The following is a 26883-nucleotide window of genomic DNA, read 5'->3' on the forward strand; positions in this document are numbered from 1 at the left end:
TCCTATGTTCTTATATCGTTAATGAAGAAAGAATACAGCGGTAAATATCACAGAGTGGGCCTTGAAATGCCTTTTATCCTCTATTGAACTAACTGCCATCGATAGGTCTTTTCAGGCAGATGGGCTCTTTGCTTCCCTAAAATGAAAGGTGTAAGACCAGGGAGTTGGGTATCAAATCTGACCCCAGCCTGGTGTGTGTGTATGTTGTGCGTGAGCTTTACAACTGCAAATTGGAACAAATTCCCAAAGTCTCTTTTCTAATGGATAAATAAAGACGACGAGTTTTGTAAAGAGTCACATTGCCAAGGTTTTCGTGTCTTTCTCTTTCAGGAGAGTCTGGAGTATATCTTCCTGGTGATCTTTACGTTAGAGTGCTTTCTGAAGATAATAGCATACGGCTTTGTATTCCACGAGGGAGCCTATCTACGGAACGCTTGGAACTTACTGGACTTCGTCATTGTCTTCATGGGGTAAGACGTGCCCTATGGGAGGGCTCCGTATGGAAGCCAATCAATCAAGCTAGCACTGTATGGTTTGGGTCTGCACAACAGCGTATTCCGGTCACATTCAGTTTTATGCCAGTAGATTATAAAGGGGGCATACAATGCATTACAACCACACCACAATGCATTACAACCACACCACAATGCATTACAACCACACCACAATGCATTACAACCACACCACAATGCATTACAACACACCAAAATGCATTACAACCACACCACAATGCATTACAACCACACCACAATGCATTACAACCACACCACAATGCATTACAACCACACCACAATGCATTATGCTTGGCTTTAGTTGGCTTCAGGTAAAGGGTTACAGAGAAAGTCGATTGTTTAGTATCTCTGCGGTGTTCAGTTAGTTGCATGACACTCTATAATGTCCTATGTAGCTGTTATAAAGGCTTTATGAATGCGTACCTAGTGAGCCTACAGTAAAAGTGTCACCAGTTACTAATTCTGTCTGTTGTTTTTCTCCTGCAGCCTCTTCACCATCGCCCTGGACACCATCAACTATCTAGCAGGCATTCACATGGAGAAGGGAGGAGGGTTAGATATGAAGGCCCTCAGAGCATTCAGGGTGCTCAGGCCCCTACGTCTCGTAACTGGAGTCCCCAGTAAGGACCGACACATCACGCAAACACGCACGCGCACACATGCCAGCACATACAGTGGGGCAAAAAAGTATTTAGTCAGCCACCAATTGTGCAAGTTCTCCCACTTAAAAAGATGAGAGAGGCCTGTAATTTTCATCATAGGTACACTTCAACTATGACAGACAAAATGAGAAGAAAAAAAACAGAAAATCACATTGTAGGATTGTTCAAACAGGTGCCATTAATACAGGTAACGAGTGGAGGACAGAGGAGCCTCTTAAAGAAGAAGTTACAGGTCTGTGAGAAGCCAGAAATCTTGCTTGTTTGTAGGTGACCAAATACTTATTTTCCACCCTAATTTGCAAATAAATTCATAAAAAATCCTACAATGTGATTTTCTGGATTTTCTTTTCTCATTTTGTCTGTCATAGTTGAAGTGTACCTATGATGAAAATTACAGGCCTCTCTCATCTTTTTAAGTGGGAGAACTTGCACAATTGGTAGCTGACTAAATACTTTTTTGCCCCACTGTACGCCCGCACATTGTTTGATGCTTCAGTTGTTTGATTCTCCAGTGCAGCGTTTCGACCAGAAGTTCTTCGTCAGGCTTCGAGTAACATTCACAGTGGGTAGTAGTGGGTCACACTGTCATCTCCTTCCATTATGTTTTACAATATTGTTTCTTCAGGTTTTAGCTTAGGGCACATTTCTGTTTCTTTAACACACCATTGACCCTCGTTGGCTAATATGTCTGTTTTTTTTAAATGTAAATAGTACTGAGGTAGTGAGCTCCTCCCTGTTGTTCCCCTCCAGGCCTGCAGGTGGTGATGAACTCTATCCTGAAGGCAATGCTGCCCCTGCTGCACATTGGCCTGCTGGTCTTCTTCATGGTCACCATCTACGCCATCGTAGGTCTGGAGCTCTTCAAGTGTAAGATGCACAAGACCTGCTACTGGACCGGCACAGGTAAGCAAAAAGTAGTAGATAGTAAAGAGTATGTGAAGAGTATTTGAGGTAAGTCACTGACATTGAGGACAAACAGCTATGACAACCAGGTAATATTTGGACAACCAGGTAGCTCTACTGTACTTTGGATGGAGGTCTGAGTTGTAAACAAGGCACCACTAACCTGGTCGCTAATGTGTTACACATCAAAGTCTTTCACAATGAAAATGCTGTGTCGCTTTCTGTCCTTTCCTCCAAAATTTGGGAATTGGAATTGGGGTTTTTCTGAATTGATTGGAATTGAAATCGAATTAACCCCAACCCTGGTCACCACACATCAACATCTTTCACAATAAAACATTTGGTTGTCTCTCTCTCTCTCCTCCAGACATCATGGCTACATTAGAGAACGAGAGGCCCGCCCCCTGTGCCCAGGCCGGTAACGGGCGCCGCTGCCTCCTCAACGGGACAGAGTGTCGTTCAGGCTGGGCGGGGCCAAACTTCGGCATCACCCACTTTGACAACTTTGGTTTCGCCATGCTCACCGTCTTCCAGTCTATCACTATGGAGGGCTGGACCGATGTGCTCTACTGGGTCAGTCTCTCCTCCCTGTGAGAAGCAGCTGACTGCAGACTCACAGCAGGGTCCTGTGGCGTGCCATTACCTGAGAGGACCATACATCTATGCACTTCACAGGACATGAGATGCGGTCAGAATCCGGCTGAGATTCCGCAGACAGCTTATTTTGCCTCCCAATGACGTAATTAAAGGCAGTGTATTAGAATAGATGACCCATCCAGCTTCATGGTGGTGTAGCAAACAACCTACTGTATTACAGTAGTGACGCTGTAGTTGGTAGTAATGTTGTGCTGTCCTTCAGGTGAATGATGGCCCTGGCTCTACTTTGTGACTGTATGACAACTCGGTCCTGGGGACCCCAAGAGGTGCATGTTTTGGTTTTTGCCCTAGCACTACCCAGCTGAATCCAACATGTCATCAAATGTGATTATTTGAAGCAGCTGTGTAGTGCTATGGGAACCAAAATGTGCCCCCCTTGGGGTCCCCAGGACCGAGTTTGGGAAACACTTGTGTATTATGTTGTAGTGACGTTGTAGCAACGCAATAGTGATGTTCTCCTGCAGGTGAACGATGCCATAGGGAACGAGTGGCCCTGGCTCTACTTCGTGACTCTGATCCTAATTGGATCCTTCTTCGTGCTCAATCTGGTCCTGGGTGTTCTCAGTGGGTATGATCATGTCCTCTACTCTACTCTACGCTTTTATTAAAAAAGGTGCTATCTGGAACCTAAAAAAGGCTCATTGGCTGTCCCCATAGGAGAACCCTTTGAAGAACCCTTCTTGGTTCCACATAGAACCCTTTTGGAACCCTTTTTTCTAAGAGTATACTGTTCTTCTAGTTATCTTGAATGGTGTATTTAATCAGAAATGTCTCTTATTTTCTACTCTACCTTTTTTGTCCTCTTCCCTACACCCAGAGAGTTCACCAAGGAGAGAGAGAAGGCTAAGTCCCGAGGGGAGTTCCAGAAGTTGAGGGAGACCCAGCAGCTGGATGAGGACCTGAAGGGTTACATGGAATGGATCACTCAGGCTGAGGTCCTAGAAAACGAGCAGGAGGGGAAAGGTAGCTGCTGACACTGTCCAGTTGTACATTGACTCTRGAGGGCGCCCGACATCTCTTGGAGGTGTCCGACGTCTAAATTGTTATAGGGTGTCTGATTTGTTCCAGGGGTTCCTATGGATTTGAGCAACATTGCATTTTATATTTTAGACATTTAGCAGACACTCTTATTCAGAGCAACTTACAAATGAGTGCATTCGTCTTAAGATAGCTAGGTGAGACAACTACATATCACAGTAGTTGTAGTAGTACATTTTCKCTCAATAAAGTAGTTAACAGCAAAGTCAGTGATAGTCAGAAAAGGCAAGTTGGGGCGGTGTGCGCCTGGGGGTTTATTTAAGATGCACTTCAAAAAGGTAGGGTTTCAGACATTTTCGGAAGATGGGTAGGGACTCTGCTGTTTTAATGTTAAAGGGAAGCTTGTTCCACCATTGGGGTGCCAGGACAGAGAAGAGCTTTGACTGGGCTGAGGTGGGAGCTGACCCCCTGTTGGGGTGTAGGGTGTCTTAATGTATACAAGTCCCCCTAACATTCTGTTTATTCTTGGCAGGACTCCTGCCTTTGACGGAGGCAGACACAGACAGTCTGATAGGGATGGAGGGTGAGAGCCGGATGGTGTACTATTAGTGAGTACGGAGATAAAAACATAAGCGATACATCATTTAAATGTAATATTATTTTTTACATATCATAGACACGGTGACTGACTTCAGACCATCCTCTCCTTCCCCGCACTCCCTCATTCTCTCCCTCTCTGCTCTCTCTGCACTCTCTGCTCTCTCTGTCTCCCTCTGTTTTTCTCCCTCTCTCCCTCATTCTCTCCCTCTCTCCTCTCTCTGTCTCCCTCGCTTTTCTCCCTCCCTCTCTTTCTCTCTCTCTCTCTGTCTTTCCTCCTCTCCTCTCCCTCCTCTCGTCTCTCATTTCTCCTCCCGCTTTCCTCTCTTTCTCTCTCAACCCTCTCTCCCCAGTCGTCTGGCTCGTCGCTGGAACCGGTTCTTCAGGATGAAGTGTCTCGTCTATGTAAAATCGAAGACATTTTATTGGTCTGTGATTCTGGTGGTCTTCCTGAATACTATTGCCATCGCTAGTGAACATCACCACCAGTCAGACATGCTTACTACTGTACAAGGTACACACACACACACACACACACACACTACTATATAAGGTCTGTTTTACGCTCTCACTGAAGCTGCCATTGACTAGTACATCTAGGAAGCATGTTCTGCATGGGCCCGATTCAGAGTAAAGATAAGCTGCCACAACTCAGGCTTTCGCTTAAATCATTCATTGATGTCAATAAGATACTTGCACAAAAATTTTGCGTTACGCAGATCTCAGGTCAGAATATTGGCACGTAAGCATACGCTAGTTTTATTGTATCTCGTTTCTGTCATGTCTTTATCTCTTTATATATACTGTGACCTCTTTTACTTTTACTCACTGATATATGGTGACTTTTTTTAGTTGACTAATGTTACCCCCATAGACAGAACCTGAGCCTCTAGTACAGAAATAGCTGCTCCCAGTACAAACCATGAACTACATCAAACGTCCTGCTGTCCAAGGGTCAGTTCTTAGCACCCTGTCTTGCCGATAATGAATGCAGGGGGTTTTACGCACATCCAAAATAATAACAGGAACAGGACAAAAAGAACGTCCAATATATATATAGAGTAATTGCCTGGCGACCCAGACTCCTTGCTCCGGCCAAATGTTACATCACGCCCACGGACGTTAGTTTCTTCTCCGCAATGAGTCTGGATCTGAATACCTCCCCGACCCTTCACCGAATGCGAACCCATTCGGGGCCGTCTGATTGGTACAGAAACCGATGGATTGGGCCAGAACACACMTGGGTAAAGCGGCGGTTTGAAAATGTGTCATTGGATTTGTTACTATGATTGGTTAGAGACGATCCAATCGCTGATGACTTTGTTTTGTACAACGCCCCTCGACACCACAAACGACTTCAATGACGGCAGTCTCAGAGTAAAGTATGCAGCAAACGACAGAGCTGCGTAAGAATTTAGTGTGAGTCGTCAGGCTAAGAGAAAAAGCCATAAGGAAATGTCTGCTCACTGTTTTGCTTCTCCCAAAATACATATTTGAATAACCCTAAGGTGATTCAATAACCTAAGTCTTTGGGTGTTTGTTCCCAGCAGAAATATTCCGACTTGCATGAAAAAGAGAACCATCACTCACAAATAAAATATTACTTAGATGGTGGCTGGTGGGACGAGCTATAGAAGGACAGGCTCATTGTAATGGCTGGAAAGGAATCAATGGAAACGGTATCAAACACATCACACATATGGAAACCACATGTTTGACTCTGTTCCATGAATTCCATTCCAGCCATTATAATGAGCCCATCCTCCGATAGCTCCTCCCACCAGCCTCCACTTACTTAGCTGTGTTATTCTCTCTGGTGCCAGATAGTGCCAACAAGGATCAGTTCTTAGGGGCCTGTCTCGCCTATCCCTGATTTCATATCGGTTACCTCTTGCCTATCCCTTTGTCCTCATTGGTTCCTGTGTCCTTTCTCAGATAATGCCAACAAGGTGCTGCTGACCCTGTTTGCGCTGGAGATGTTTGTGAAGATGTACGCTCTGGGCCTGCCTCAATACTTCTTGTCCCTGTTCAACCGCTTCGACTGCTTCGTGGTGAGCGTGGGCATCCTCGAGATCATCCTGGTCACTGCTGACGTCATGTCCCCTCTCGGCATCTCTGTCCTCCGCTGCATCCGCCTGCTGAGACTGCTCAAGGTCACCAAGTAAGTCGCCTCACTGGAAGAGTATTTATTGACCAAACGTTTGCTATTCTTGCGAGCCTCCCGAGCTAGCTAGCTAGCTAGCCTTCCATCAGAGAGATTTAACATTTGGTGACACATGCTGTTGCAGTGATTTTGGGGTTTGTTCCACAATCACTGTGCGGCATCTCTGTGCTTTCTAAGTTTAATGAGTCAACAATAAAACAGCACTTGTCAAGCATTGCATTTGAAATGACGAGATAAGCGATATGATATTTTCGTGAGCGCACTGTCAGTAAACGTTTCACCTAAGTACCACCATATAGTATATCTCTGATAACAGCCCACTACTGTCTCCTCTCTCAGGTATTGGACCTCCCTCAGTAACCTGGTTGCCTCCCTGTTAAACTCAGTCCGTTCCATCGCCTCGCTGCTCCTCCTCCTCTTCCTCTTCATCGTCATTTTCTCCCTGCTGGGCATGCAGGTGTTCGGGGGGAAGTTCAACTTCCCAGACCAGGAGATCAGYCGCAGTAACTTTGACAACTTCCCCCAGGCGCTCATCAGTGTCTTCCAGGTATTGTGCTTTCTATTGTAGCGTGATGTGTTGACTGACTGGCCGGAGGGACGGATTTAACGACTTCCTCCTCTTCATTCAGGTTCTGACAGGGGAGGACTGGAACTCCATCATGTATAATGGTATCATGGCTTACGGTGGACCAGTCTTCCCTGGCATCCTAGTCAGCATCTACTTCATCATCCTCTTCACCTGTGGAAACTGTATCCTTCACTTCACCAGTACATTGATATTTATTGCGTAAATGGAATGGATGTGAGGGGATTCAGGGGGAGACTGAGAGGAAGCCAACGGCTGTAGATGAAGGATCCAGGGGGTGGACTCTGTAGGGTTTGAGTCTCGGGTTGACATCATCATCCTCCTCAGGCCGTGGTAGGCTGCTGTGGTGATGGCAGTACCCCTCAGGAGATCGGTTGTCCTAGTTACCACAGCCACAAAGTCAAAATTGGCTAATATCATAAAAATGGGTGAAAACAAAATAGAACTGTTGTCTTAATGTAAGGTTCGGCATAAGGTTAGCAGTGTGGTTACTGGCCAACTCGATTAACATTTTTGTTACCGTCTGTCAGGATAGAATAGTTTGTGACCTGTTTGGTTACAGAATAGGGCTTATTTTATAGGATGTAAATAATTGTATAATTACAAGGCTAGACTGTGGCATAGCTAAGAGCAGGCCCAAGTACAAGGCTGTTGTTTCCTGAGTGCTGTGTGAACAGACATCCTCCTCAACGTGTTCCTGGCCATCGCTGTTGACAACCTGGCAGAAGCAGAGAGCCTGACGGCCGCCCAGAAAGACAAGGCAGAGGAGAGGAAGAGGAGGAAACTGCTCAGGTAAACACAACAACCCTCCTTTGACTCAACACAGTCTTGTTTGGCACCATTGCAGAAAGAGCTAAATAAATTTAAGATGTTAGCKGTGCTTGACTTAGACTGAAATAGGTTCCAGTACTCATTTTGTGTGCCGGTACCYTTTATATTTAYGTGCAGGAGCTCCACAATACTTTTGAGCTAATATTCTATAGGAGGTGCGGGAACAAAATCTGAGGTGCCGGTACGCAGTTGCGGTGAACTCCTGCCCATGTCCTACTGGATGTTAGCGGCTGTTTGCTCAACTTTCTCTATCCTCCTTTATKTTTATCTTCCTTCCTTTCCCATCTTAATCAGCCGCTGTTAGCTATACATCCATTATTACAACTAAATGTTCCCCTATTCTCCCTCTCTCCACCTGTTCCTACCAGGGCCAACATGCCAGACAAGGCTGACGAGGAGAAGATTCTGCTGGCTAAGAAACTGGCTGAACAGAGAGCAAAGATGGAGGGGATTCCCACCACTGCTAAGGTTAGTACTGCTGACTCAAGAGTCCTCTATCTGTACCTGGCAGGTTAGTGTATGAGGTTAGTTAACTAACCCTAGCATTAAGAAGCTAACTGGACAGAGAACTAGGATAGAGTGGATTCCCACCACCGCTACGGTCAGTCAGCAAAGAGGGCTAGTGAGCCAACAGGATCTAACACCACATCTCTTGGTGCAGGGTTACATTTCACTATTTCAGTCCTGAACCAGGTGTTGAGATGGCACGGATAGCCTACTGTATACTGTGCCATTAAGCTGTCAATGAGCTGATGCTGGGTCAATGTGTGGTATTTAAGTTAGCTGTGTCTCTTGTATTCTGAATCTCTATGTTTTTAGCTGTTTATAAACCTGTCTCATTATATATCCATTGTTTTCAATTACAGCTGAAAGTTGATGAGTTTGAATCCAACGTGAAGGAAGTGAAGGATCCCTTCCCTTCAGCAGACTTCCCAGGTAGGTGGTAGGCACMGTCTGAGCCAGCCCTAGGCCAGGCAAGGCTTCAGGAATTATCCCAGCATACACTACTGTACTATCATCTGAATCGCACTTCTGCTAATCGAACCGTTACAAAAAAGAAGCAACTGAATCTAATAGTCGATAGCTAATTGCAGTAGGAAAGCTACTGCTTGATGTTGACGTCATTACATTGGATTGAATGACTATCAGTGCTGCTCTCCCAGCCGCGGTACAGTCAGTATAAGAATAGCCCCATCTAATTATTATTAGCCGCTCATCCCAAAGATCATCATCTTTTTAAGTCCAGTCTATTCTTACACGCTGTCCACTGCCTTATAAAGGCTGTACTACCACACATGTGTTTGTTGTTATCCAGCCATTTTCCTGGAATCGGAAATATGAGTTGTCTGAGGTTGTTGTGCTCATCCTCGACAGAGCTCAAGGTCCTAAACGATATCGTAACCGCCATCGATAAGAGACAATACTGTGCAGCCGTATTCATCGACCTGGCCAAGGCTTTTGACTCTGTCAATCACCACATTCTTATCGGCAAACTCAACAGCCTTGGTTTCTCAAATGACTGCCTCGCCTGGTTCACCAACTACTTCTCTGATAGAGTTCAGTGTGTCAAATCAGAGGGCCTGTTGTCCGGACCTCTGGCAGTATCTATCGGGGTGCCACAGGTTTCAATTCTCGGGCCGACTCTCTTCTCTGTATACATCAATGATGTCGCTCTTGCTGCTGGTGATTCTCTGATCCACCTCTACGCAGACGACACCATTCTGTATACTTCTGGCCCTTCTTTAGACACTGTGTTAACTAACCTCCAGACAAGCTTCAATGTCATACAACTCTCCTTCCGTGGCCTCCAACTGCTCTTAAATGCAAGTAAAACTAAATGCATGCTCCTTCAACCGATCACTGCCGTACCTTGCCGCCCGTCCAGCATCACTACTCTGGAGGTTCTGACTTAGAATATGTGGACAACTACAAATACCTAGGTGTCTGGTTAGACTATAAACTCTCCTTCCAGACCCACATTAAGCATCTCCAATCCAAAATTAAATCTAGAATCAGCTTCCTATTTCGCAACAAAGCATCCTTCACTCATGCTGCCAAACATACCCTCGTAAAACTGACCATCCTACGATCCTCGACTTCGGCGATGTAATTTACAAAAATAGCCTCCAACACTCTACTCAACAATTGGATGCAGTCTATCACAGTGCCATCCGTTTTGTCACCAAAGCCCATATACTACCCACCACTGCAACCTGTACGCTCTCGTTGGCTGGCCCTCGCTTCATACTCGTCGCCAAACCCACTGGCTCCAGGTCATCTACAAGTCTTTGCTAGGTAAAGCCGCCTTATCTCAGCTCACTGGTCACCATAGCAGCACCCACCCGAAGCACGCGCTCCAGCAGGTATATTTCACTGGTCATCCCAAAGCCAATTCCTCATTTGGCTGCATTTCCTTCCAGTTCTCTGCTGCCAATTACTGGAATGAACTGCAAAAATCACTAGAGCTGGAGACTCATTTCGCTCTCACTAGTTTAAGCACCAGTTGTCAGAGCAGCTCACAGATCACTGCACCTGTACATAGCCCATCTGTAAATAGCCCATCCAACTACCTTATCCCCATACTGTATTTATTTATTTATCTTGCTCCTTTGCACCCCAGTATCTCTACTTGCACATTCATCTTCTGCACATCTATCACTCCAGTGTTTAATTCCTATATTGTAACTACTTTGCCACCATGGCCTATTTATTGCCTTACCTCCCTTATCTTACCTCATTTGCACACAATGTATATAGACTTTTTTCTACTGTATTATTGACTGTATGTTTGTTTTATTCCATGTGTAACTCTGTGTTGTTGTATGTGTCGAACTGCTTAGCTTTATCTTGGCCAGGTCGCAGTTGTAATTGAGAACTTGTTCTCAACTGGCCTACCTGGTTAAATAAAGGTGAAATATTTTTTTTTTTTAAAGAGTGCACAGCACATCCTCTCGTTTATCCCTGCTACAGTAGCCTGATCCCAGATTTGTTTGTGCTGTCAACTTCATTGTCACGCCACTAACCATAGGAGTTGGCAAYACAGCACAAACAGACTTGGAATCAGACTATTGCTACACCATGTCTTATGTTTATGAACCTAAAACAAATATGGTTGTGTTTTTGTCTGAAAAGAGGAGGCCTTATTAAAACAAAAATCTGGTTKTAAATTGAATGACTTTAATGAAAGAAAAAGGATAGCACACCATAAAAAAACCTGTCAATAATGAATTTACTGTATAATAATTMAATGACTGCCAACTACCAACTGTCCTATCCACGACGCCTTCTGTTCTAGGTGATGACGAGGAGGAGGAGCCTGCTATCCCTGAGAGCCCACGGCCTCGACCAATGGCTGACCTCCAGCTGAAAGAGGAAGAGGTTCCTATGCCGGAGACCTACTCCTTCTTTATCTTCGGACCGGAGAACAAGTGAGTCGCACAGATCAACACATTCCCTATTCAATTCAATTCAGGCCAACAACGAACGATGGGGTGTATCTGACGAAGACTCTTATTAGACTGCTATTAAAATCATGATTCAATAATAAATTGGCCTCGTGTTCCCGTCGGATGTTACAATAACTATGTAAGTTGAGGTTGTTGTCTTTTCTTTGTGTGTGTGTTTGTGTTCCCTCCGTGGTCAGGTTTCGTAAGCTGTGTCATAGGATCGTCAATGCCAACCCCTTCACCAACTTCATCCTGCTCTTCATCCTCCTCAGTAGCATATCACTGGCCGCTGAGGATCCCATAGACCCCAAGTCATTCAGGAATAAGGTGCTCAGGCTATGTTCCATTAGGAAGTCTAAGTGTAGYGTGTCTATCTACTCTGGATGAAAACACACTTTGGTGAATAAAATTTCACTTCATTATGTTATAAAATACAATTAGTGTTCTGAATTCTTCAGTGGGGACTTTCTCTAATATATCATTAACATTATATCCTAAAAGTCTGATTTTGTAAGCTAATATACATCTGATAATAAGCACTGTTCTCTGTTCGACAGCGGCGGCACTTTCTCGCAGACTTTTGAGGATTTCATATGTTGTGGTCGTTTGCAAAGTTGTTTCCGCGGGTCGCAAACAAGCAAAATCGACACGAGCTGAATTAAATAAAAAAAATGCTTGTGCTCCTTTTACATTTCACAGAGATATGCTTGCTTTTGCGAGAAATCTACTAAAATGAACAATAATTTCACATGAATATGAAAAGCGAATACTAATATATAAGACGTGAATGCCAAGAGTGTGCAGAGCTGTCATCAAGGCAAAGGGTGGCTATTTTGAAGAATCTCAAATATAAAATATATTTTGATTTGTTTAACTCTTTTTTGGGGGGGGTTACTAATTCCATATTGTTATTTCATAGTTTTGATGTCTTCACTATTATTCTACAATGTAGAAAATAGTACAAATCAAGAAAAACCCTTGAATGAGTAGGTGGGTCCAAACTTTTGACTCTTACTGTATATCTTTGACCCAAAAAATTATCTGGCCATTGAATTATTCACCTTAATTTTGGTCACCTGCAAGGGTAACAACTCCAATAACTTTTGAACGGATTATGATAGAGACATGAGGTTTAGACTACACCATTTACCCACTGGTCAAAATATGTGTTTTTGATTGGACACCCTACTAAGTGGTGTCTTCTAATGTGTTCCAGTCAGACACATCAAATAAAATAACATTTTAAATAAAGTGCATTCAAAATGAAACATCAATAAATGTTCCATAAAAGGACAAACAGTGTAAAGCTTCTCAAACRTTTTGGGGCCGGGGACCCCTTTTGTGATTAATCAGGTTTCCTCATAATCGGAACACAACTCGAGTTAGTAAAACTCCTTGTGTGCTATATTGTTATCTATGACTATGTTTTTTAAAGGCCAATGTCTTGGCATCGGAGAGAAAATTGTGCTGTTTTTAAGCTAATTTCCCTCAAATCTACACATTTTATCACCGTGAATACCAATATCCCTGTGATTATCCCAGGCCCATGTTGCCCAGGGTTAAGAACATACATTGTAGATGAATACTATTGCATTGTATTGTATTACACAATTTAAACTTATTCCACGGATCCCTTGTCGAAAAGTTCTTTAATCTGTTAGTAATATCCATCAAAATATATATTGAGATCTGGCTGCGGACCCCCTGCAGTTTCGCGGACTCCCCTTTGAGAACCCCTGGTGTAAAGTACGCTATGTGAATGACTTCGCTATGTGACGATAACTCGACCAACCCTCTCTTTTCTGCAGGTCTTGGCATATGCTGATATCGTCTTCACCACTGTGTTCACCATTGAGATTGTGCTGAAGGTAAAGTGGTCTAAATTCCTATTGGATGAAATGGTATAATATTTAGGACATTACCCTGGTGACAGCTCGTGTATGTTAACCCAAGTGTCCCCCCCCCTCCAGATGACAGTGTATGGAGCCTTCTTGCATCCAGGCTCTTTCTGCCGTAACTCCTTCAACATGCTGGACCTGCTGGTGGTGGGCGTGTCTCTGTTATCCATGGGAATGGAGTGAGTGTTGCTATCCTGATGGGTGATAGTAAATATTTAGTCTTACTGTATTATTCCTGTGGATAATCACAGAGTTTACGAAACATTGGAAACACCTGCTCTTTGCATGACATAGCTGCACCTGGATTCACCTGGTCAGTCTATCATCCCTTGTTGATGTCACCTGTTAAATTCACTTGAATCCGCTTTCGACACCTTGTAGAGTCCCTGCCCCGACAAATTGAGGCTGTTCAGAAAAAAGGGGTTGCAACTCACTAGTAGGAAGGTGTTCGTAAGGTTTTGTACACTCGGTGTAGTTCTCGATGTCTGAGTGGCGCCGTAGAGATGCAATAGAGCGCTGTAGAGATACACGTATACACGCGTGACGTCATTTCAACCAGCTTCGCCTGCTGGGACGAGCACATTGTGAAGGCTGTCGTGTGTCTGCCGTCGGACTCTAGGTCCAGTGCCATCTCAGTGGTGAAGATTCTCAGGGTTTTGAGGGTGCTCAGGCCTCTAAGGGCTATCAACAGAGCCAAGGGCCTGAAGGTACTGTACACCACATACACACACACACACGTATTTCTATACAAATGCATTGCCACACAGCTGGTGATCTGACCTGTATGTGTAACCTTTTTTTACAGCACGTGGTTCAGTGTGTGTTTGTAGCCATCAAAACCATTGGCAATATCGTCCTGGTCACCATGCTGCTAGACTTCATATTCTCCTGCATAGGGGTCCAGCTCTTCAAGGTACGGTTCAAACTGTATTTTGTAGCTATATGCAATAGCTCACATATGACACTGAGAACAGCATGGTCCTAGACAGCTCAGTGGGTTTATTATGATTTATAATATGCTAGACTGCATAGGGGTCCAGCTCCTCAATGTGAGATTGAATAATGTATGTACAGTAGTAGCTAGATGACATAACACTTGAGGTCATAGCCAGCTCAGTGGTTAGGGTTGTGGTTGGGGCTAGGGTTGAAACGGGGGATGTGGACATGAAGCTAGGGTTAGGGTTGGTTGGGGCTAGGGTTGAATGGAGATGTGGACATGAAGCTAGGGTTAGGGTTGTGGTTGGCGCTAGGTTGAACGGGGATTGTGGAAATAGGCTAGGTGTTAGGGTTGTGGTTGGGCTAGGGTTGAACGGGGATGTGGACATGAAGCTAGGGTTAGGGTTGTGGTTGGGGCTAGGGTTGAACGGAGGTGGACATGAAGCTAGGTTAGGGTTGTGGTTGGGGCTAGGGTTGAACGGAGATGTGGACATGAAGCTAGGGTTAGGGTTGTTGGTTGGGCTAGGGTTGAACCAGGATGTGGACATGAAGCTAGGTTAGGTTGTGGTTGGGGCTAGGGTTGAACGGGATGTGGACATGAAGCGGTTAGGGTTTGGTTGGGGCTAGGGTGAACAGGTGTGGACATGAAGCTAGGTTAGGTTGTGGTTGGGGCTAGGGTTGAACGGGATGTGGACATGAAGCTAGGGTTAGGGTTGTGGTTGGGTAGGGTTGAACCAGGATGTTGGACATGAAGCTAGGGTTGTGGTTGGGCTAGGGTTGAACGGGAGATGTGGACATGAAGCTAGGGTTAGGGTTGTGGTTGGGGCTAGGGTTGAACGAGGATGTGGACATGAAGCTAGGGTTAGGGTTGTGGTTGGGGCTAGGGTTGAACAGGATGTGGACAATAGGCTAGGGTTAGGGTTGTGGTTGGGCTAGGGTGAACGAGATGTGGACATGAAGCTAGGTTAGGGTTGTGGTTGGGGCTAGGGTTGAAACAGGATGTGGCATGAAGCTAGGGTTAGGGTTGTGGTTGGGGTTAGGGTTAGACGGGGATGTGGACATGAAGCTAGGGTTAGGGTTGTGGTTGGGGCTAGGCTAGGGTGAACGGGATGTGGACATGAAGCTAGGTTAGGGTTGTGTTGGGGCTAGGGTTGAACGAGGATGTGGACAATAGGTAGGGTTAGGGTTGTGGTTGGGGCTAGGGTTGAACGGAGATGTGACATGAAGCTAGGGTTAGGGTTGTGGTTGGGGCAGAGTTGAACCAGGATGTTGGCATGAAGCTAGGGTTAGGGTTGTGGTTGGGGCTAGGTTGAACGGAGATGTGGACATGAGCTAGGGTTGTGGTTGGGGGATAGGGTATGAACGGGGATGTGACATGGAAGCTAGGGTTGTGGTTAGGGTTAAGGTTGAGGTTAGGGTTAGGATTGTGGTTAAGGGTTAGGGTTGCTAGTAATCATAATTTCAAATTACTCTAAATACATAGTGGAAACTGTAAAGGTTGTGTATTACTTGATGTAACTTAGCTCATGATTCTTTTGTGCTCTTCTCCAGGGTAAATTCTACACTTGCTCAGACCCCTCCAAAATGACAGAGGTCACATGCCGGTAAGACCCCTTTATTATCAGTCTATTTAACTGTCCCTTATTCATTCCATTGGACATTATCTGACAAAATGAATTCCTCCCTTTTCTCCAACCCCATCCTCTCCTCCCATCCTCCTCTCCCTCTTTCTCGCTTCCTTCCCTTCCTTCTCCGCCTTCCCTTTCTCTCTCAATTCATTCCAACTTCATTGACATAGCACTGATGATCTAATACTACATCTCTCCCCCCAGGGGGATGTTCCTGAAGCACCAGGAGAACAGTCTTCAGGAGATGGTGTTGGCCTCCAGGGAGTGGATGAACAGTGACTTTAACTTTGACAACGTCCTCAACGGCATGCTGGCTCTGTTTACCGTGTCCACGTTCGAAGGGTGGCCACAGTGAGTTACCCAGCCTGGAAGGCGAACTGGCTGAATCAGGGTTGGGGCTCAATTCCATTTCAACTCTAATTTAGGAACTGAAACGGAAATTCCAATTCTCCATGATGGTTTTCTGTGAAGAACATTTTGAAATTGGAATTACAGTTCCTGAATTGACAGAGTTTAAATGGAATTGACCACAACTCTCGTACGAGTGTCACCGTTTCACTGTTGTTTCACTGTCTTCATTGTATTGAATGGTTCCAGGCTAGATCAGTGAAGTGAAACAATAGTGAGACTGAGCGATATTCAGTTTGGATTCCAGGCTAGGTACTGCAAGACATATAGCCATTATTAAATTAATCCCTCTTTCATGTTCTTCCAACAAGGGAAGTCTTTTTTTACTCTCTTTTCTCTCTCTCTCTCCTTTTATCGCTCCCTCTTTTTCTCTCCTTCCTTCCTTCCTTCCTTCCCTCTCTCTCTCCCTCCCTCCCCCAGGCTGTTGTATAAAGCCATAGACTCAGACAGGGAGGATATGGGCCCAGTTTACAACAACCGTGTGGATATCTCCATCTTTTTCATCGTCTACCTCATCCTCATCGCCTTCTTCATGATGAACATCTTCGTCGGATTCGTCATCGTAACCTTCCAGGAGCAGGGAGAGTCTGAGTATAAGAACTGTGAGCTCGACAAGAACCAGGTAAGCTGGCTAAGCATATTGATGTCTTCTTAACTCTTTGTGAGCGACAGCCTGAAAGAGTCACAGAGTATTCTTATCTGCAAGTACTCTCTTTGAGATCTGACAGAAATGTCCATGTAAATAATCTATGCGCTGCTCAATGCATGATTTACGCGAAAATCCAAGTTACGTCATTTGGCCTGTTACTATTTAACAGATATTAACAGATACTGGGCTTTACTCCCAATATCTTCTCTCTCCTCAGCGTCAGTGTGTGCAGTATGCTCTGAAGGCCAAGCCTCTGCGGTGTTATATCCCTAAGAACCACTATCAGTACAACGTGTGGTACATAGTCACCTCCTGCTACTTTGAGTACGCCATGTTCTTCCTCATCATGCTCAACACACTGTGTCTCGGCATGCAGGTAAATCTAGAACACATCCATTCTATTCGATTCGTGCTCAACGCATCTGGCTGCGTTTACACAGACAGCCCAATTCTGATCTTTTTTCCACTAATTGGTGTTTTGTCTCTTTGTTCCTAATGGCAGATATTTTGGAGGTATTGTATAGTCAAAATGCTGTTATGCTATTTCCTCAATGGGTTTGTTGTGCATTTCCACCATGCAGCACTGTAACCAGTCAGCCCATGTGACCAAGCTGTCTGACACTCTGAACATGATCTTCACTGTCCTCTTCACGGTGGAGATGATCCTAAAACTCATTGCCTTCAAAGCTAAGGTAGGGTTAGGCGCAGGCCCAGGCTCTGGGCTGGCAGGAATGTTTACTGTAGAATGTTTAATGGGTCTTTTTAAGTATGCTGGAGGTTCTTCCGTTTCCAAAATAGTTTTTCCTCCATGCCCCTGTGTATTCTGTGTATCCCAGGGCTACTTTGGAGACCCGTGGAACGTGTTTGACTTCCTCATCGTCATCGGCAGTGTTGTCGATGTCATRCTGAGTGAGGTCGACGTGAGTACACAGAACAACGGCAGCCATGTTTGTACACCTATGCAAGTTGTAAGGTGATAGTAGATACTGGCCGTGTTCAGGAGCAAAACGTCTTGCAACAATAAATGTTTCCGAACGTTTTCTCCCAACTGAACGTGAACGTTCCCATGCAATGTGATTGTGTTTATTCAACGTATTCATAACTGTGACCCAGAAACACAAACTCCTGGCTCCACAGCAGCAGGCTGTGGGAAGCAGCACTAGTTCTCAGCAGGACCTGGTTAGTACCACTGTCAGACACACGCCCCTCCACGCCCCACATGATCTCCACTCCCTGCCATTGGAATGTCTATGTTACATGTTGATTTAATATTGCGCCGAGGACTAATATTCTATCGTCGGTATCATCTCGTCCGGTTGAGTTCAGTGAAGTGAGGCTATGGCAGGGAATACTACAGCATTTTGAACATCACCTTGTTTTCATGTCTTTATTTTCCCCTCTCCTTTCACTTGGTGAAGCACCAGGTTTCGTTTGTTTCTGTCTTCATCCAACACGCACTCCTGTGTTTTCTCCCCTCTGAACCGTCACCCATAAACATCTCCAGTGTTCCCTCACCTCCATCCACCTGTCTTACCCACCATTTCCCTCCTCCTCCTCTCCTCCCTCTCTCTCTCTCTCCCCTCTCTCCAGGCTGCCTTGGCCTCTAGTGGAGGACTGTACTGTCTCCATGGCTGTGCTGTAAATATCACTTTACACTGCATCTGTATCTGCATGGGCCTTCTTGCTGTGTGCTGTGAGCACTACTCTAGTTGTCCGTTACTGTGCCTGTGAGGCCCTAGCTAGATGCGTCCTTACAGAGAGATAGCGGACCCAGCCTATGGGGCATCTTGTTGCACTAGGAGCTAATTAGACATTGGGTTAGACATTGCTTACCATATAATTGTATATAGGATGTGGTCAGTATTATCTTGACTTGGTTTGTAACTGTATGGCTCTTCTCTTAACATGTCTAACGCTAACTAACTGATTTAATGTCATCAACACATTAGGTACTGATGTTTGTGTCTACATTTATAATAGGTCTTGAAGTTTATTTTGTATTTGGCATGCTGAATGTATCTATTAATAACTGTGTATCATAACTTCCCCCCCCTGAAGTTTGGTAGAAATGAACATACATTTATGCTAAATCTATAAACAAATTACAGTAATGTGTCCGTTTACTAATTCATAGAATTATCTACTAACGCAACAATAATGTCTGCGGCTAATATGATCTATTTCTGATTGTATTTCAGCAGACAAACCCTATGCAGGCCATTGCGGTAAGACAGGTTTTTTTGTATTGTTTTCAATTACAAATGTATTAGTCTGACAAAGTTACTCTGTAATTATACCATTGATATGAATGAATGAAAATGAACATCTGTTTTTATTCACCTAAAGGATTCTGAGAATGCCAGAGTGTCCATCACATTCTTCCGTCTGTTCCGTGTGATGCGTTTGGTTAAACTACTAAACAGGTCAGAGGGCATCCGTAACCTGCTGTGGACCTTCATCAAGTCCTTCCAGGTCAGTACCAGTCAGTGTTTCCCTAACCTCAATTTACAGGCTTCCTCACATTTCTTCGTAAACAGCAGAGTGATGAACAAAACTTGGGGTAGGGAAACTCGAGACCCAAATGGAAGGTCGGGTCCAACTGGTGGTTCTGGAGCCAATTCCTACTGGGTTGCAGCAACCATGTACTGATGGTAGTTTAAGTAAATATCACTGGATATCACTGGTTGGGATGACTCAATGTGTGTTTGTTCTGCAGGCTCTACCCTACGTGGCTCTTCTGATCGTCATGCTCTTCTTCATCTACGCAGTCATTGGGATGCAGGTCAACTTTTAGGAGTGAACTGAATATTTTTAAGTACATACACACTAGGGGTCCACTTACCCTTGGGTCTACCCTTTCAGGTGTTTGGAAAGATAGCCTTAGTGGATGGCACACAGATCAACCGCAACAACAACTTCCAGACATTCCCCCAAGCTGTCCTGCTGCTATTCCGGTGAGTCAGTCAATCAGAGTGAGAGAGTGGATGAGTCAGTCAGTCAGAGGTAAGGTCAGAGTTCACACATACTGTATATCTACCGCTAAGGTGCCTGTGTGTCTATGGGAGGGTGCAACAGAACTTTCAGATCGAAATATACTGTGTAAAAACACCATCTGTGATGTAATGATTTGGCCTATTGAATACACTAGTTGTGCTACAGGAGAGGCGTGGCAGGAAGAGATGCTGGCTAGTATGTACGGGAGTTGTATGGTCAGGTGTAACTGAATCTGATGCCCTCTGTATCCTCCCAACAGTTGTGCGACAGGGGAGGCGTGGCAGGAAGTGATGGTGACCAGTATGTACGGCAAGAAGTGTGACCCCAAGTCTGACTTCCTACCTGGGGAGGAGTACACCTGTGGAGCCAGCTTCGCTGTCTTCTACTTTATGTCCTTCTATATGCTGTGTGCCTTCCTGGTGAGTAGTCCTTTCTCCTCTCCTCTCTTCGCTTCTCRTCCAGGAAGTATTGTTGTTGTCTTTAGTTATCTTTCTCTCCCATCTCAGATCATCAACTTATTCGTGGCTGTGATCATGGACAACTTTGACTACCTGACACGTGATTGGTCCATCCTGGGTCCTCATCATCTTGATGAGTTCAAGAAGATCTGGGCCGAGTACGACCCAGATGCCACGTGAGTCATCTCTGAACCCAGATCAAAATTTTGTGTGAGCTGGTCAGTTATTTATGTCACTAAAGAGACTAGTCCTCTGTCAAGAATGCAGGGACAATGCCCCATGGCATTCCCTTTCAATCCACAATAAGTTAATGTTGGTAGGTGTTTCACATGGCATCTGTATGTAGTTGATGCTCTAAGTCTTGGTACCCAAAGCTAATATATATCTCCTCTCTCTAAATCAATGTGCCTAAGTGTATTTTGTCCTCCTGTCCTGCAGGGGGCGTATAAAACATCTGGACGTGGTAACACTACTGCGAAGGATCCAGCCTCCGCTAGGCTTTGGGAAATTCTGTCCGCATCGCTCAGCCTGCAAGGTAAGTCAAGTTATTTGGATGAAATGGATTGCCATTTAAATGGGTACCATTGCCATGTACCATGTGCATGGCAACTACACCACAAGAGCACGACCACCTGTGCTGACGGATGTGGTTCGGTGCCTGATAGTGTGTACAGTACATCTTCTCACTGGTGTCCACTCTCTCTCGTTCCCCTCTTTTCCCTGACAACAGCGTTTAATATCCATGAACATGCCCCTGAACAGCGATGGCACAGTCATGTTCAATGCCACCCTGTTTGCCCTGGTCAGGACTGCCCTCAAGATAAAGACTGAAGGTGTCGAAGGTGTCTTGTCTCTAGCACTGCGCACGTCTCACACCATAAATAATATTCTATGTTTATGCTTGTCTTTTAATGTAATACTTTGCTTTTCCTCTTATGTTGACTAGGTAACTTTGAGCAGGCCAATGAAGAGTTGAGAGCCATTATAAAGAAGATCTGGAAACGCACCAGTATGAAACTGCTGGACCAGGTCATCCCACCAATCGGAGGTGAGCATTTCACTGTGACCCCTACATGAACCCTACCTAACTGAAAGCTCATGTACAAAAGCCCCTAGAATGGAGCAGCATGCTAAGATGAACCCTGGTCAGCAAAGTTGATCTGATCTGTTGACTCTTTCAAACATCTTTCCTATGTGACTTTTCATCTAGTTCCTTCGAGCCGGATTGTGTTTACCATGTGTGTTGTGACGGATTTCCGTCCACCACGACGTAGGCATTTGCCTCCAGTTAGCTCTGTCTGGGTTTTGACACTGTTTTATTGGGATCTGTCCTAGATGACGAGGTGACGGTGGGAAAGTTCTACGCCACCTTCCTGATCCAGGATCATTTCCGTAAGTTTATGAAGCGTCAAGAGGAGTACTATGGCTACCGGCCCACCAAGAAGAGTGCTAATGGGAGTGCTCCAGAGATGCAGGTGAGGCCCTCCACAGTGTTGTATAGCAGGTTTGGGGTCAATTGGAATTGAAGTCTGTCAATTCAGGAATTAAACTGAATTTCCAATTCAACAATTGAAAAAAGTGCATCTATTTCTAATGACTTCTCAATAAACTGAAAAAGATAAACAATTTATTTAAAGCATTTTTCTATTTAGAATTGAACATTCAAATCACTTCCTGAATTGAGTGAATTCAATTCCAATTGACACCAACCAACGCTCGTTTGGATGTACACCTTTCTGCACACTATCTTTAGGCTTTAAAATCATCCTCAAATCATCCTCTGCTTATATCGAACATCTCAAACACTACTGTAATCTCTACCTCTATTTCTCTTTTACCCTCCATGTTTATTTCTCTCATCCTCTCTTGCATCTTCTCTCCCTTTGTTTTTCTCCTCACTTTGGTCGTCTGAAATTCATCCTTATTGTTCTCACCCTCTCTTTTCTCTTCCTCCTCCTCTGTTTGTCCCTCTCCCATTTCCTCCCTCTCCTCCCCAGGCTGGTCTGAGGAGTATAGAGGAGGAGGCAGCTCCAGAGCTTCACAGGGCCATCTCAGGAGACCTGCTGAATGAGGAGGAGATGGAGAGAGCCATGGAGGAGTCTCTGGAGGAAGGCATCTACAGGGTGAGTCACCGACGGAGCACTTTCCTTTAGTTTAGCAAACTTTATTATCCCATATGGGGAAGTAAATATGGTTCCAACACACCGTAAACAAAAAGGACGTTAAAAACAATATCATACCATACTGTATATATACAGTATTGCATTCGGAAAGTATTCAGATCCCTTGATTTTTACACATTTTGTTACGTTACAGCCTTATTCTGAAATGGATTAAATCGTTTTTTCCTCTCATCAATCTTTGTTCACACAATACCCATAATGACAAAGCAAAAACAGGTTATTAGATATTTTTGTATATCACAAATATCACATTTCCGTAAGTATTCAGACCCTTTACTCAGTAGTTTGTTGAAGCATCTTTGGCAGTGATTACAGCCTCGAGTTGTCTTGGGTATGACGCTACAAGCTTGGCACACCTATATTTGGGAAGTTTCTCCCATTCTTCTCTGCAGATCCTCTCAAGCTCTGTTAGGTTGGATGGGGAGCATTGCTGCACAGCTATTTTCCGGTCTCTCCAGAGATTTTRGATRGGGTTCAAGTCCGGGCCCTGGCTGGGCCACTCAAGGACATTCAAAGACTTGTCCCGAAGCCACTCCTGCATTGTCTTGGCTGTGTGCTTATGGTCGTTGTCCTGTTGGAAGGTGAACATTCGCCCCAGTCTGAGGTCCTGAGCACTCTGGAACAGGTTTTCATCGATCTCTGTACTTTACTCAGTTCATCTTTCCCTCTATCCTGACTAGTCTCCCAGTCCCTGCCGCTGAAAAATTGGTGCCAGGTTTCCTCCAGACGTGACGCTTGGCATTCAGGCCAAAGAGGTACATTTTGGTTTCACCAGACTGGAGAATCTTGTTTCTCATGGTCTTAGAGTCCTTTAGGTGCCTTTTTTCAAACTCCAAGCGGGCTGACGTGCTTTTTACTGAGGAGTGGCTTCCGTCTGACCACTCTACCAGAAAGGCCCGCTTGTTGGAGTGCTTTAGAGATGGTTGTCCTTCTGGAAGGTTATTCCATCCCCACAGAGGAACTCTAGAGCTCTGTCAGAGTGACCATTGGGTTATTGGTCACCTCTCTGACCAAGGCCCTTCTCCCCCAAATGCTCAGTTTGGCCAGGCGGCCAGCTCTAGGAAGAATCTTGGTGGTTCCAAACTTCTTCCATCTAAGAATGATGGAGGCCACTGTGTTCTTGGGGACCTTCAATGCTGCAGATTTTTTTTGGTACCATTCCCCAGATGTCTCGGAGCTCTACGGACAATTCCTTTGACCTCATGGCTTGGTTTTAGCTCGGACTGCGTGAATCAGGTCATCGTGGTCAAATTGCTGCAAAGAAACCACTACTAAGGATACCAATAAGAAGAAGAGACTTGCTTGGGCTAAGAACATGAGCAATGGACATTAGACCGATGGAAATCTGTCCTTTGACAATTTTTGGTTCCAACCGCCGTGTCTTTGTGAGACACAGAGTAGTTTAACGGATGATCTCTGCATGTGTGGTTCCCACCGTGAAGCATGGAGGAGGAGGTGTGATGGTGTGGGGGTGCTTTGCTGGTGGCACTGTCAGTGATTTCTTTAGAATTCAAGGCACACTTAACCAGCATGGCTACCACAGCATTCTGTAGCGATGCGCCATCCCATCTGGTTTGCGCTTTGTGCGACTATCATTTGTTTTTCAACAGGACAATGACCCAAAACACACCTCCAGGCTGTGTAAGGGCTATTTGACCAAGGAGAGGGATGGACTGCTGCATCAGATGACCTGGCCTCCACAATCACCCGATCTCAACCCAATTGAGATTGTTTGGGATGAGTTGGACCACAGAATGACGGAAAAGCAGCCAACAAGTGCTCAGCATATGTGGGAACTCCTTCAAGACAGTTGGAAAACCATTCCTCATGAAGCAGGTTGAGAGAATGCCAAGATTGTGCAGAGCTGTCAAGCAAAGGGTGGTTACTTTGAAGAATCTCAAATATAAAATATATTTTGATTTGTTTAAACCTTTTTTGGTTACTGCATGATTCCATATGTGTTATTTCATAGTGTTGATGTCTTCACTATTATTCTACAATGTGGAAAATAGTAAAAATAAAGAAAAACCCTTGAATGAGTAGGTGTGTCCAAACTTTTGACTGGTACTGTATGTAAATAAGGTATTTCTGTTTTTTAAGAAATGTGCAAATAAAAAAACTGTTTTCGCTTTGTCATTATGGAGTACTGTGTGTAGATTGATGAGATATTWTTTTTTTTTMAATAAGGCTGTTACGTAATAAAGGGGTCTGAATACTTTCTGAATGCACTGTACATATATTATATTTAATGTAGCCTGTCACAGTCTTTATCTTTAAACAGAGCAGGATAGATAAACATATAAACGTCCCTTTTTCAGGACCCTGTCTTTCAAAGATAATTCGTAAAAATCCAAATAACTTCACAGATCTTCATTGTAAAGTGTTTAAACACTGTTTCCCATTCTTGTTCAATGAACCATAAACAATTAATGAACATGCACCTGTGGAACGGTCGTTAAAGACACTAACAGCTTACAGACAGTAGGCAATTAAGGTCACAGTTATGAAAACTTAGGACACTAAAGAGGCCTTTCTACTGACTCTGAAAAATACCAAAAGAAAGATGCCCAGGGTCCCTGCTCATCTGCGTGAACGTGCCTTWSGCATGCTGCAAGGAGGCATGAGGACTGCAGATGTGGCCAGGGCAATAAATTGCAATGTCCGTACTGTGAGACGCCTAAGACAGCGCTACAGGGAGACAYGACAGACAGCTGATCGTCCTCGCAGTGGCAGACCACGTGTAACAACACCTGCACAGGATCGGTACATCCGAACATCACACCTGCGGGACAGGTACAGGATGGCAACAACAACTGCCCGAGTTACACCAGGAACGCACAATCCCTCTATCAGTGCTCAGACTGTCCGCAATAGGCTGAGAGAGGCTGGACTGAGGGCTTGTAGGCCTGTTGTAAGGCAGGTCCTCACCAGACATCACCGGCAACAACGTCGCCTATGGGCACAAACCCACSGTCGCTGGACCAGACAGGACTGGCAAAAAAGTGCTCTTCACTGACGAGTCGCGGTTTTGTCTCACCAGGGGTGATGGTCGGATTCGTGTTTATCGTCAATGGAATGAGCGTTACACCAAGGCCTGTACTCTGGAGCGGGATCGATTTGGAGGTGGAGAGTTTGTCATGGTCTGGGGAGGTGTGTCACAGCATCATCGGACTGAGCTTGTTGTCATTGCAGGCAATCTCAACTCTGTGCATTACAGGGAAGACATCCTCCTCCCTCATGTGGTACCCTTCCTGCAGGCTGATCCTGACATGACCCTCCAGCATGACAATGCCACCAGCCATACTGCTCGTTCTGTGCGTGATTTCCTGCAAGAAAGGAATGTCAGTGTTCTGCCATGACCAGCGAAGAGCCCAGATCTCAATCCCATTGAGCACGTCTGGGACCTGTTGGATCGGAGGGTGAGGGCTAGGGCCATTTCCCCCAGAAATGTCTGGGAACTTGCAGGTGCCATGGTGGAAGAGTGGGGTAACATCTCACAGCAAAAACTGTCAAAACTGGTGCAGTCCATGAGGAGGAGATGCACTGCAGTACTTAATGCAGCTGGTGGCCACACCAGATAGTCCTGACTGTTACTTTTGATTTTGACCCCACCCCCCCTTTGTTCAGGGACACATTATTACATTTATGTTAGTCACATGTCTGTGGAAATTGTTCAGTTTATGTCTCAGTTGTTGAATCTTGTTATGGTCATACAAATATTTACACATATTACGTTTGCTGAAAATAAACGCAGTTGACAGTGAAAGGYTGTTTCTTTTTTTGCTGAGTTTAGATGTGCCTGGGTTGTTTTAACCACAGTGTTTGTGTTTGGTTGTCCAGCGCCAGGGTGGTCTGTTCGGGGACTATTCAGACCCGTTTTCCACAGAGACCAGCAGTGTCCTGCCCTCCCACATGGCTAGCCAGCGTCCCCTACAGCTATCAGAGAACCGCCCCGAGGAGGCTGAGTTGCCCCTCGGTCGCTCAGACTCCGTGTTCCTCCCCGATACAGAGTTCTTTCCCCTGACCCCCACCAAACACAACAGCAACAACAATGCGTAAGTAATGTCGTCCCCAGGCTAATTGAGTACTGTTACTGCCCTCAACCAAACACAACAGCTACAACAATCTATGAGTAGAGTGCTGCTGCGCCACCAAAGCTGCGTTTGCTGCCACAGAAACGAATGAATGGAGGCACAAGATTAATAAGCACCTGGAAAAGCACTGTATGAATCCAATCAATCAATGATCTTTTTCTACAAATGCCCAAATTCAGCACTATTTGGGTGARACGGTACACTTTGCTTGCTGGTATGTACAGTGGGGAGAACAAGTATTTGATACACTGCCGATTTTGCAGGTTTTCCTACTTACAACGCATGTAGAGGTCTGTCAT

At 45.0% G+C, this 26883-nt stretch overlaps 1 protein-coding gene and 1 long non-coding RNA gene across 3 annotated transcripts in view; both read left to right on the forward strand.

Moving 5' to 3' along the window:
- The window catches only part of LOC111976724 (dihydropyridine-sensitive L-type skeletal muscle calcium channel subunit alpha-1-like), a 42506-nt gene that overhangs the window by 9019 nt on the left and 6604 nt on the right, over positions 1-26883 (forward strand). The window contains exons 3-41 of one of the 2 annotated variants that reach the window (XM_024005789.2): positions 331-470; positions 999-1132; positions 1925-2077; positions 2445-2650; positions 3199-3302; positions 3552-3697; positions 4245-4320; positions 4663-4823; positions 6245-6470; positions 6813-7020; positions 7103-7223; positions 7737-7851; positions 8259-8358; positions 8757-8826; positions 11186-11318; positions 11534-11663; positions 13145-13204; positions 13307-13413; positions 13854-13941; positions 14040-14147; positions 15722-15774; positions 16003-16149; positions 16627-16828; positions 17073-17231; positions 17437-17547; positions 17692-17775; positions 18446-18493; positions 19054-19080; positions 19202-19327; positions 19572-19637; positions 19718-19809; positions 20109-20268; positions 20356-20483; positions 20746-20842; positions 21038-21149; positions 21254-21355; positions 21643-21782; positions 22305-22430; positions 26331-26545. In XM_024005789.2, the coding sequence (XP_023861557.1) occupies positions 331-470; positions 999-1132; positions 1925-2077; positions 2445-2650; positions 3199-3302; positions 3552-3697; positions 4245-4320; positions 4663-4823; positions 6245-6470; positions 6813-7020; positions 7103-7223; positions 7737-7851; positions 8259-8358; positions 8757-8826; positions 11186-11318; positions 11534-11663; positions 13145-13204; positions 13307-13413; positions 13854-13941; positions 14040-14147; positions 15722-15774; positions 16003-16149; positions 16627-16828; positions 17073-17231; positions 17437-17547; positions 17692-17775; positions 18446-18493; positions 19054-19080; positions 19202-19327; positions 19572-19637; positions 19718-19809; positions 20109-20268; positions 20356-20483; positions 20746-20842; positions 21038-21149; positions 21254-21355; positions 21643-21782; positions 22305-22430; positions 26331-26545 (4781 nt within the window). The remainder of the gene's footprint in view (positions 1-330; positions 471-998; positions 1133-1924; positions 2078-2444; positions 2651-3198; positions 3303-3551; positions 3698-4244; positions 4321-4662; positions 4824-6244; positions 6471-6812; positions 7021-7102; positions 7224-7736; positions 7852-8258; positions 8359-8756; positions 8827-11185; positions 11319-11533; positions 11664-13144; positions 13205-13306; positions 13414-13853; positions 13942-14039; positions 14148-15721; positions 15775-16002; positions 16150-16626; positions 16829-17072; positions 17232-17436; positions 17548-17691; positions 17776-18445; positions 18494-19053; positions 19081-19201; positions 19328-19571; positions 19638-19717; positions 19810-20108; positions 20269-20355; positions 20484-20745; positions 20843-21037; positions 21150-21253; positions 21356-21642; positions 21783-22304; positions 22431-26330; positions 26546-26883) is intronic. The other variant, XM_024005790.2, reaches the window with a different exon arrangement.
- LOC139029061 (uncharacterized) lies at positions 14403-15066 on the forward strand. The gene is made up of 5 exons (XR_011481325.1): positions 14403-14484; positions 14538-14568; positions 14620-14726; positions 14876-14898; positions 14946-15066. It is a non-coding gene; the product is annotated as an uncharacterized lncRNA (long non-coding RNA).

The sequence above is a fragment of the Salvelinus sp. IW2-2015 genome, linkage group LG17 (genome assembly GCF_002910315.2).
Source record: "Salvelinus sp. IW2-2015 linkage group LG17, ASM291031v2, whole genome shotgun sequence".
Taxonomy (NCBI): Eukaryota; Metazoa; Chordata; class Actinopteri; order Salmoniformes; family Salmonidae; genus Salvelinus; species Salvelinus sp. IW2-2015.